Source organism: Apus apus, chromosome 3 (genome assembly GCF_020740795.1).
Source record: "Apus apus isolate bApuApu2 chromosome 3, bApuApu2.pri.cur, whole genome shotgun sequence".
NCBI lineage: Eukaryota > Metazoa > Chordata > Aves > Apodiformes > Apodidae > Apus > Apus apus.
In genome coordinates, this window is record NC_067284.1 from 33,109,267 (window position 1) to 33,120,929 (window position 11,663).

The following is an 11,663-nucleotide window of genomic DNA, read 5'->3' on the forward strand; positions in this document are numbered from 1 at the left end:
ATCTCACATGGCAAGATTTAGATGTGAAATTAACAGTGCCAACATTTGGTTACCACACCTTACTTCTGCTTTCATGCTAAGTATCATCAAGTTTCCATGAGAATTTAGAGGCTAAAAGAAACCCTGGTTTGGGTGGAGTTTCTTTGAGATAAAGGCTACTGTTCCCCCACATACTGAAGTTTCCAGCAGTGTAGCACAATAGCTAAGCAGCTGGTCTGCTCCATACACGAGAATAAAGGCCAGTGCTATTTCAATTCCAAGCTTGAAGCTAGGACCAAAGCAAATGACGACTTTTTTTAAAAAGTCACCTGGGGTGCTTCAAGAGAATCAGGAAAAAGGTACCATCACTTCTGTTTACCCTACTAGCTCAGATAGCAGCGAGTGTAGTCTCAGCTGCAAACAGACTGGAGGTTAAATATTTTCTTACAAGCAGCTGTGAAAAACAACAGCTTTATTTCCCATCTTGCTAGATGTTTCTATCAACAATGCTACCCATTTTGGATAACCCTTTAAATTTTAGCACTTATTCTAAATTAGGCTTAAGCTTTCCATACTTAATTGGTACATTAACATTTTCATCTTTACACATCAGGTATTTGCTAAGATACTTGCAAGTCCAGGGTATTCTGGCAATCTGAACAGATTCAGATTCTGTCAGGAATGCAATGTACAGATCCCAGACTGGTAACGGGATCCAATAATTTGTCAGAAACATGTTGCAATTTTAGTGCAACAAGTGGCAGCAAACTAGCAACAGTTTAAGCAGAAGTCAGAATGCTCTACACCAGTAAGCAGGCTCTGATTTTATCATTAACACACCCTTTATTTACTACTTAAGCATCACATTTAATCTAAAGTCAGAAGTTTAAAAAGGTTGGGGTTTTTTTATTACATTAAAGTAAGAGCTTCTAATTGTATTGCATGTAAAAATGATGCTGAGTTCCCATCTCTGATCATCCATTTTATACTATGGCCCAAGGCAAGGAGGGTCAGAGTAGTTGTGACCCACTCATAAGCCCTGGTTTCAGCTTCTTAAAGTTTTCCCATGACATATTTTAATGCTCACACATGTAACAAGCAGCTTGGAGCCTGTGCTGCATTCTCTCATTAACAACTAGATGTGTTTAAACAGCCATTAGTCCTGACCAAGGCAGTTAAACCAACATGAATAAAAAGAAACACTGCACTGAACATAGAATATGCAACTGTGTTAAACCCATGTTCAACAGGGAAAACCAAATGTGATTTCACCACATTTCACACTGTATTCAACGTGTTGATTGTCAAGCTTTTTCTAACCACATATTAAAAGACAGTTTAGTTTCCATACCCATTAAGGGCTTCCTTCATTCCAGTAAGTTGGGAGAGCAAGGGTAGGGGAGATGGCAATTGTGTTATTCATTTATTAATAAGCTCTGGGCTGGGAGCATCTTGGCTGTCTTCATATATGCTGTAAGAGCCATGCATGATAAATTAAGTTTCTACAAATTAATCAAACACAAAACCAGTTATTTCAATATACTTTATTTTAAAACGGGTAGGTCACAAAACACTAAGCTTAGCCCATTCTGCCATACACAAGCTACAAATACTTGTTTGACAGTTGAGGGTCAGTCTTTAGTAGCATACATGAAAAGTGAATAAAAATCCATATAAAACAATATTCAAATAGTTTCCATAGGAACACAGATAATTGTGACCCATCTCCTAGTCATTTTTGTCGCATTTATGCCAAACCTAAACTTTAAAAAACCACTTAAAAATTCTAGCAAGAATTAAGTTAATGGTCCCACAAATGCCCTAATTTCAATGCCTAACCTTGCAGCTTATTACTAAATATTACCTATACATTAATACTAGCGGAAGCACAAGTTGCCGGATATTCAATTCCACTTTCCCAGGCACAAGAGAGCGGCAGACTAGCAACATCCTGCCCCTCCACTTCAGCTAGGAACCCCTGCTCCTTGATCTGCTGCATAAGTTGCCTAGAAAGAAAAAAAACACACAACACAACAAAATAAAGCAACCAGTCAAAAAGCAGCTCACTACAATATGCCAAAAATAAAGTAAGCAATTTATTTTTTTACTGCCAAGGAGCATGACACGAACTCTTTATTCATCATCTGCCATCTAGCCAGTATTACCAGAGGGAAGGAAAAATTTAAAATTCCAAGCAGACTCTGAGCAGATGACTCGTGGCTCACTGGGCTTTAGGGCAAATGCCAATACCAAGCTGGCTTCACCATTTCTGGGTAGGACCTAGCTAGATCTGCTGTAAGCCTGTAGCTACCTCCATATACCACACGCTATATGAATTTAATGACCTACTGCTCAGGAGTTCCAAATTCCTGACCTACACCACTGACTATCCCCTTATGCCGCATCCTCACATTCCTGGGTAGCTTGAACCAAGTATGGATGAGACTAGGAATGTAAATGAGCTGACCAGTGAGAACCATGCAACTCCATCCATAACCAGACAGCTGTACTGAAAGATAATTCCAGAAGACCTTCAGCTGACTGAGTTTTTGGACTTTGTTATCTTACATGATATGCAAGCCAAGAAGTTGTATGTACTACTACATGGCTCCCCATATACTCCTAGCTTTTACTTAGACACATATAATACTCCTGTCCCTTTATCTTCAGTTATCTAGCCACAGATTTTGCTGTACACCTTTTTATACATAGATTACGTTCCAAAAAGCTTTCACCTGTGCTAGAAAGATCTGCATTGATACACCCTCCTCGGTCAAGGGCCAGCTTAGATGACAGAATTTTTTTGGCAAAACAGAAAATGTAGGAGATCATGTAGACCAAAAGAGGACTGTAGCCTTGGATGATGGTTATGACTGCATAATAAAGCTCAGCATGCCTCAGACCAAGTATTACATTTTAACAGAAAGCCACTGCTGTAGTTAAAGAGCTAATTATTCTCCTGCAGGACCATTTTTAGTTCAACTAGGCACAAGCTTGGAGTCTTTTTGTTTGAGGAACACGTCAATTGACAGCAAGTTTCACTAAAGAAACAATAAAAGCATTACTTAAAGAGGCAAGGCTAGTAAAAGAATGGAGGAAGCTTCCTCTTACTTTTATGGCAGGCATTCCCCTGAACTTACAGCAAAATCACTCAGGTTTTAGGGTAATGATGCTGCCCAAATGCTCTCTGCCAGTTCAGTAAGCAGACATCAACACAGAGGGTAAGGACTTCCTCTTACAGGAAGGCCCACTTTGACAGAAGATGCAATCTCTTGCACTGAGGAGCATGCAGATTACTCTAAACTACTGTTTAAGGTGCAGTTTCAGTGTCTTTGCACTTGAATAGGCACTTCTGCTTTCTTTGCTTACCTGTTTAGTAACTTCCCCTGGAGATCTAGCACTCTGCACTAAGCAATCAGCCAGAGCTCAACCTAAACCAAGGGACAGCTCTCAAACAGATCATACTGAGAAGCAGTCTGCTGAATATTCATGCATCCTGCAATCAGGATTTAGCAAGCTATCAATTTAGAAGACAGTGTCCCATTAGAACTATGATTGACTGGTCACACAAGCTAACAGTAAAGAATTTGTAATGATTATGTATGTTGTGCAAGAGTGAAAAACACCAGCTAGAAACCCAGTTAAAGAAAAGACCCTAACATTACTCCCTGTAGAAGTACCTCTCCTGGAAGTGAGTAAATCAGAGGAAATGAGTAATTGGTAGTGTTAGCATTGTTCTAAGCAAACAAGGACCTTCAGAGACATTGCCTCCTTCCACACCAGAAGGAGGTTTTCCAAGAGCAACAGCACCAAGACTATGGCCCTGTTTGTTAAGGGGCAGCCAACTAACATCAGCTATTCACTACAGTCATCTCTATCAAAAGCATGGATGGATCAAGATACTTGATTACTAACCATGCTGGTCTTGACATCACGTAGTGTATTGTTGGCCTCTGGAATCCATTGAAAGTAGAAGCTGCAGCAACGGTATAGGCACCCATGTTTTCAAACAGGATCCAGTCACCAACTTGCAACTCTGGCATATTAAAACGTTCAACAATACGATCTAGGCCATCACATGTTGGTCCCCATATGCTGCAGGAATAGCAGCTGTCATCTGGCTTAGGCCGCTGAAGAAAAGAGTTCACTATCATTAGTCTGACTACCAAAACAAGAGCTTCCAGAAGTAATATCATAATTATAGTGTAACATTCCACCTTGCAGAGAAGAGGAGGAAGAGCTGCTTGCAGGTCCTTTCTCCACCCTGGGCTTTTAATTAATTCCACTGCATGTTTCTTAAGTGAAATGCCAAATTCTGGCAACATGAAGGGAGCAGTGAACTACAGAAGCAACTGCTGTGATGAGGGTTCTTAAACACCCACGACACATGGCTAGTATGTGATACTTCTGAATGAGCATACCTTCTGCAGAACTGGTTTAACATGTGCATGATCATACAAGATGCAGTTGAATGATCCATAGACTCCATCATTCACATAGTACATAAGAGTTTTGTCATTTGTATCATCTTCATCTGGAAGAATTAGAGACAGGCTAGTAAGAGAATGCTTGGAAAGAAATACATAGTTGGCTAGAAGTAAGATTAGGTCAAGATTACATACCATCAGAACCTGTTTGCTCCTTTAATACAATTTTTTTTGCAATGATGTTGACTGCCAGTGTGAACGCTGATGCAACATAGTATCTTCCCGGCTCTGCAATTATATTTATTCCAGAATCCGGAGGAAAGTATTTATCCAGAGCTGGGTTGATTACACTTGTGATCTAGGGAAGAATCAGTTGCCAATATTAAAACTTTGGCAGTTATTCAAATGCTATTTTAGAAGTCTCAGACAAAGTCAGACTTTCATGCTGACAATGGTACCCTGCTCCAAGTGTGCAGTAACTATTAGCATACTGTAGTATCTTTTGATTGCTTTAGCTTTATTTTCCTGAAGTTCTGTTTGCTATTAAGGGGGCACAAAGAAACAAAAGCAGACATCACTTGCAGCTTAAAAATTCAAGTGACTAAACAGCCCATGTTAAGAGTCTAAAGGAAGTCAATCTTCCCAGACTCATTAAACCACCATTAATGCCCTGCAAGCCCCCACACTTCAATTTTAATTTCTAGTCCACCTACAGTTGTGCTAATCATGCAATAATCCCCAACACACTGCATCCTAAAGAAGTCACCTGACTGTATCTTATGAAGAAAGAAGGCTTTGTCATCACCTTTGAAATTCAGCTGCCTTAAGATACAGTTACTTCCAAGTTCTGAAGTTATCAGTAATTAGTAAGTTGCCTCCAACCACAGCATGACTGTGTTATGCCATGGAGCTCAATGACAACAGTTGGCTCCAGAGACTTTATGTAAGCCAATACTACACTACAAAAAGCCAGCCTTCTTATCAGGTATGACAAGTGAGACAACATTAGCCCATGTTATTAGCAGAAAACTCACTTTATGTAACTTATTTGCTGCCTCCTTTAGTAAACATCATTTAACTGATTATGTCAGACTGGCAGGTGCTCTGATAACACTGCTCTAAGGGGAGTTCTATTAATACCCAGCAATCTTGCCTCTTCTGAGGGCAGAACTACTTCCGTGTAAAAGCAGACTGAAGAACACCGACCAATTAAAAAACTATCTAAAACCTAGTTCTAAATCAGATCAGGCACTGATCTAGTTTGCTGCCACCCAGAAGTACAGTAAGGATTCTGGATTCTTTTTCTCCCTGTTTGGGAGCACAGCCAAACAAGATATTCTTAAATATAGCATCAACTGGAAGAAGTCTATGCCAGTAAGAATCAAGTCTGCAATTACAACATGATTTCTAAGTTTGATATATCTGCATGTTTATGCAGTCATTTAGTGTCTAATGGGTTGGTTCATCTCATCTTCACTTTTCAGATTAATTCCCCTTTTCCTCTACATTAAATTTCCAGCCAAGCAAATTTTTCTGCAAATGAGTCTGAATAAAAATAGAAAGAGCAAGATTTTGTTTAACTCAGATCAACATCCAAAAAAGACTCAGCAACCTGAGAACTTCTTAGCAAAGCTATACCTCTTCAAATTTAAGCTTGACATCTTCAGAGCCAGGGAAGCCACCACCAATATCAAGCAGATACATACTGAAGCCAAGTTCAGCCTGAAATGAGATTAACGGCAACAGTGTCAAGAAAGCAGTTCTTAGTTAATCATTTTAGCTTAAAAAGTAATGTAATGTAGAGTCATTTTATTAATATTGGATCAGACCTAGCTCATCATGCTCAAGTAACAACCACTTGAGTTTGAGCTGCTGATTCTAGCAAGTCTGTAGATGACTTTTGCAGAACTGGTCAAAATAAGCCATCATGACCTCAAAAATTCCAACAACATGAAATCAGTGACTTAGCTAGCTTTAAAACTTGTAACAGTTTTACATTTGAATCTGTTTTGCCACAACAGTTAAGCAGTAGTTCCAGAGAAAGTAGAGCTAGACTTACTCCCATATCAAACACACAGCGAGCATCAGAAATGGCCTGAACAAAGGTCTCTGGGTCAGTACATCCACTTCCAACATGGAAACTACAAAGATACAAATTTATCAGTTGCTATTTGGCAAATTAGTCAAGAAGTTTCTACAAAACTCAAGTTATCATATGCATCTCTATTGTCAGGTAGACCATTTAAAGAAATCTTATTTAATATGAGCGTATTTTGGTATCATCAACTCACCTAACTCCAACAATGGCAAGGTCAAGTTCTTTTGCACGCTCCAGAAGAAGCCTGCTAGTCTTAAGCGTAGCCCCAAATTTAACACTCAGACGACAAACTGCTTTGGAGTCATCAGTTGTAATGCGTAAGACTAATCTAGAAACAAGAAAACATAAGGGTTCAAGTTCCAGTACATAAGATACCACGATCAGGCAGATGTGATCTTAAAATGATGACTGACATACAAGATTTCCTGTCTTTTCCAGTGTACTTAAAAGTAAACTGTGCCAGTAGACTATACAGGATTAGATTTCACTGGCTAAAAGTAGGTTTATTTTCTCATAATTTTCCAGCCTATCTTAACCAATGAAGAACAAGTTTCAGGTAAGAGATATTTCTGTAACTTGGGAACCCAAGCAAGAACTCCAGAACAATTAGCATAACTTACTTGGCTTTTGGATGGGCCCTTGCAACTTTCATTAGTTCTACTTCACTATCGAATGTCATCATCTGTACACCACTGCTGGCAGCATGTTTGATTTGAGATACTTGTTTGCAGGGATTTGCATATATTATTCGCTCAGGAGGCACACCAATGCTCTGCACCAGCTGTATTTCCGTCTGAAGAAAGAAGAGATGACACCTGTGAGATCAAACTAATCAGTACAAGAAAAACGGCAGCACTCAGTTATGCTTTCTTTTACGTTAACACATCCTGTAAAGCTGAACATGTAATAACATCACATACCAGAACACAGTCAAGATCATACCTTACTGGCACAATCAAATCCTGCGCCAAGAACAGCAAGTGTTTTCACCACAGCTTTGCTGTCGTTGCATTTTACAGCATAGAAGGGGGTCACCCGAGGAAGGGCTTTATGCCATCGCATGTGCTTCTTCACGATATCTCCGAGGTCAGCAACATAGAAGGCATCTTTATCATCCTAGAGCAAAGACACATCTTTTAAGTTACAAGCAAGAGATAACAGGATAAGCCTAGAGGTCAGGGTTTGAGGAGGTTGCCTTGCAGAAGAAAATCTGCAAAGACAACTTGTTCCACTAGTTTATAAATTTGTAGCGTCATGAAATGCAGTGATTATCCTATCATACTTACAGAAGATGACACTTCATTTATTTTTTGGTCAAGGATATCCTTGGCAGTAAAGCCTTCATCGAGGAAGGTGAGTTCAAATTCTTCATTGCTGAAGCTGCTCATGATTTCCAAGATTTCAGGTTTAATTGAAAGGACTTAAGTACAAACTGTTGATACAAAACCAAAAAGCAACTCATTACTTCATTTAAATCCATATGGTTTACATTCACTACTTCACTTGAATTCATATGGTCACATAATTTACAATTATATGATTCCTATAGTGATCACTAACAGCATCATAGTTCAGAATTTACACAGATCAGATTTAATCAAAAACCCAGGATGCAATCTACACAATAATCTTGCAAGCCTGAAGGCAAGTTCTCTTCTATTCAGCAACAGTATGATGTGTTAAACCTATCTGAAGAAAAAAAAAATAAAAAAATACTGCCAGATTTTATTTGTCCCCAAAAGTTTCCACTGTCTTTTTCTTCACCTCCACATCAAAGATGTTAATATTACAGCTAGTGTCAGTATCAACCTTGCCACGTTTTTTTTAACATCTTTAAAGCACTACTGTAGCTCACTAGTTTTGGGAAAAGGGCTTGTATGTTACTACCAAAAGGGCTTATACGTTACTGACTTCTGAGTAGTAGCAACTCTCACTAGGTCAAAGCCAGCTGAACATCTGGATTCTCACTACAGTTCAGACCAGGAACAAACCAGCCATGAGGTCAGGGCTTTCCTTGAAGTTCCTCTGTTGGTGGTTAGAGTCTCCCTGTTCTACCCATGACCTCCAGGCTACACAAAAAGAAAACCATAGCTGTCAGGAGTGGCACATACACACTAGGAGTGGTTCCCACCTGTAGTCTGCAAAGTCTTAACAGTGATCCAAATTAACACTTTATAACAGGATTTTACAATAGTCTACAAAAAAATCTTCATTGCTAATAGAAATCTACCAGCAAACTAGAAAGTCCCTTAAGAACTAGAACTAAAGGGCAAAAGCTCATTCCTTAGCCACCCAAGACCTATGAAGTTCGTGGCAAAGTGTATGGCTCACCCTTTTACTGGGATGTAGAGAATGACAGTCTACTTCATTAGCTGTTAACTCAAGCTACCTTTTAAAGACCTCAGCACTGCAAGTGACTCATAGGGTAGATACGGTTTCATGCAATGAGGTCCAGCCCTCAGCTTCCCTCAGCATTTTTACACTCCATCCAGTCACATAGATTTGAACTGAAGATTATGCAAACTCTAAATTGTTCACTGATCTTTAGTTACATCACTGTTCCATCTATTTTCAAAAAGACTGTTTATAACAAATACGAAAAAGAACATAGTGTACAGCTGTTACAGACTCACAAGGTTCTAAGACCAACCGAATAATTCATTCTATACACTGTGTATACCAAAATCCATAAACTTTATCTACTGAATGACTTTGAAAAGTCAGTGAGTATACAACTTAATTTCAGCCTTTGGAAACATACGGCACCTGAACTGCCAGTGTCAAGAACTACTTCACATCTTTTGATCAATTCCTACTTACCAGAGACAAACCCGGTCTGGGACTCAAACCAGATTAAGCTTTAATGAAATAAGCCCCAACAATCCACCAAGCCTGTTCGACCCCCTGCTCTCATTTACATGCAATGTTAATTCTCCCAGAAGCTGGATTAAAGCCTTCTCTTAAAAGCACCTTAAGAAACGGCAAATTAAACACTTCTCAGGAAACTGTTACCAAAGAGAAGATGCATCTGAGTGTAGGACAACTTCAACACCACGTTGCAGCCTTGCAGAAAGCTGTTCAGGGACTTCTAGCTGTGTTTAAGAGACCTGAACACCACCAGGAAGAATTTAGTTTATCGTCTCCCCTGCACAAAGCTGCATGAAAAGCACTTTTCATTCTAACCTATAAAATGGGTATTACTTTTACTGGTCACAGCAGACTTTAAGAAGTTCTTCCAAGCTTTCCATCTCCAGTTTATTGCACAATATTCACGACAGTGTAATTACACAGAATACAGACAGCACATGATCGTGCAGACGCAAACTGTAGCCTCCCAGAGCATATTTCTATTTGCACTGTGTGCAAAGCGTCTGCAGCTTCCCAGAAGAAAGGTTAATTTCTGCTCATTTAGAAGTTGGTCTCCAGAACATTCCCTTACTCAGCAGCTGTATTTAGACACGGCTGAGTCATGCCTGCAGGCTCTGCACTCACTCAAACACCAAAACTGCGCCTAGAAAGGGCGCCCGAGGAGGTAGCAGACCGCTGCCCAGCGCTGCGGGTCTGCGGCTGCTGACCCCGCCGCCGGTCCCTCTCCCGAGCAGCCATCTCGGTTCGCCCTCGGGGTCGCCCGTACTGAAGCCCACTGCCGCCGGCAGCTCTGCCCCCCAAGCCCCGCAGAAGCCCCGCGGGAGGGCCGCGCTCCCGCCTCCGCGCCGGGCGGGCGCCCCGGGGCAGCGCAGCGGGCCGGCCCGCCCCGAGCCGCGCTGCCGCCACGCACCTGCCTCCCCCCACCCCGGAAGCAGCCCGGCGGCCGCGGAGCAGCCGCCCCCTCCCCCAAGCCCCGGACGCGCCGCCGACACCGACACCACCTCCCCGGGCTCACCCGCCTGCCCCGCTCGCAGCAGCCCGCAGCCTGCCTTCCCGCCCCCGCCCCAGCCCCAGCCCCCGCGCGGCCGGGGATTCCCCGGGCGCGGAGGGAGGCCCCGTGCCCGGCGGCAGCAGCCGGCGCCCAGCCCGGGCCTCTTGGCAGAGGCCCCGCAGACACGTGGCTCCGCGCCGGCCGGCTCCCCCACCTCCCCGCGCCGCTCCCTTCCCCTCCGCGCCCCGGCCGCCCGCCCGTCCCGGCTCACCTCGCTCCAGGCAGCGGCGGCGGGAGCTGCCGTCAAGCGGCGGCCGGTGCCCTGGCTCCGAGCCACCTCCTCCTGCAGCAAGCCGGGCGCGGTGCGAGGAGCGGGCGGGAGCGCCCTGCCGCCTGGGGAGGGGCGAGGCCGGCGGGGCGAGCGGGGCGCCTGACAAAGCTTCGCCGCCGCGCGCCTATATATAGGGCAGCCCGCGTCGCTATGGCAACGCACCAGCTCAAACCAGCCGCGATCGGCTGGGACCGGGCAGGGACTCTGGCCAGCCGCTATTGTGACGTCGGCGGCCAACACGCGCCAGGCGCGGCACGCCCCCCGCGCCCGCCCCGCCCCGCCCTGCCGTGCGCTGAGCGCGTCGGGTCTCTGCGGCGGGGTGCGCTGCGGGAGCCCCCCCGGGCAGCCCCCCCGGGTCCCGTCCCCGCCGGACCTCTCTGCGCCGGGCCCCGCGGCGGCAGCCCTGCGCGTCCTGCCCTGCCCTGCCCTGCCCTGCCCTGCCCTGCCCTGCCCTGCCCTGCCCTGCGTGGCCGGGTGGGCCGCAGGACCTCGGCCGCGTTGGATGCTTTGGCAGGTGTCCGAGAGAGAAAGCGCCGGGCCGGGGGACCCGGAGCGTCACGCAGGCGGCATCAGTGGCGGTGACGCTTCAGGAGCGCTTGTGTCCCGCCGAGCCGCCCCGTTTGCGCCGCACCCGCAGCCCCTGCGGGTCTGGTGTCGGCGCTGGCGGCTGCCCGCGGTGCTGCCCCTGCCTCCCTCCCTGCCCACAAAACGCTTCTCGTGACACTGACCGTCGTTTATTCCCTTGCTTTCGCTTTGACAGCGCTGTGTGTTCCCGCTGTAAGGCTGTTTTATCTCCCTGTGGGCTGGCTTGTTTAGAAACTGAGCTTTGGGGGAGGCAGGTATGAAGGCCACGCTTCTTTTAATCCCGATCTGCTTCAGCCCTGGGATGACTGTGAATTCCATCCTGTCCCGGACAGGCACTTTCTGCCCTGCTCTTTCAAGTAAAGGCAGCCCCACGGGGGCTGAGTC

The 11,663-nt window shown here is 44.5% G+C and overlaps 1 protein-coding gene across 2 annotated transcripts; it reads right to left on the reverse strand.

Moving 5' to 3' along the window:
* Positions 1-1,508: 1,508 nt before the first annotated feature.
* On the reverse strand, positions 1,509-10,766 carry ODC1 (ornithine decarboxylase 1). 2 transcript variants are annotated; one of them, XM_051615185.1, is made up of 11 exons: positions 10,635-10,766; positions 7,791-7,936; positions 7,447-7,620; positions 7,125-7,297; positions 6,698-6,832; positions 6,466-6,547; positions 6,045-6,128; positions 4,602-4,764; positions 4,401-4,513; positions 3,895-4,109; positions 1,509-1,985 (listed from the first exon to the last, which is right to left on the reverse strand). In XM_051615185.1, the coding sequence occupies exons 2-11, from the start codon at positions 7,890-7,892 to the stop codon at positions 1,844-1,846; spliced, it is 1,383 nt and encodes a 460-aa protein (XP_051471145.1). In that variant the 5' UTR covers positions 7,893-7,936; positions 10,635-10,766; the 3' UTR covers positions 1,509-1,843. The 2 variants fall into 2 exon arrangements, with proteins under 2 accessions (XP_051471145.1, XP_051471146.1); XM_051615186.1 differs by lacking the exon at positions 10,635-10,766 and adding an exon at positions 10,388-10,440.
* Positions 10,767-11,663: the final 897 nt, after the last annotated feature.

Excerpts from the sequence above, each read along its gene's own strand:
- ODC1 (XM_051615185.1), bottom strand. The coding sequence starts at position 7,892 with ATGAGCAGCTTCAGCAATGAAGAATTTGAACTCACCTTCCTCGATGAA. Across the intron at positions 6,129-6,465 it reads GCTGTGTGTTTGATATGGGA|GCTGAACTTGGCTTCAGTAT; the intron begins GTAAGTCTAGCT and ends ATCTCATTTCAG. Across the intron at positions 4,110-4,400 it reads TTAAACCAGTTCTGCAGAAG|CGGCCTAAGCCAGATGACAG; the intron begins GTATGCTCATTC and ends TCTTTTCTTCAG.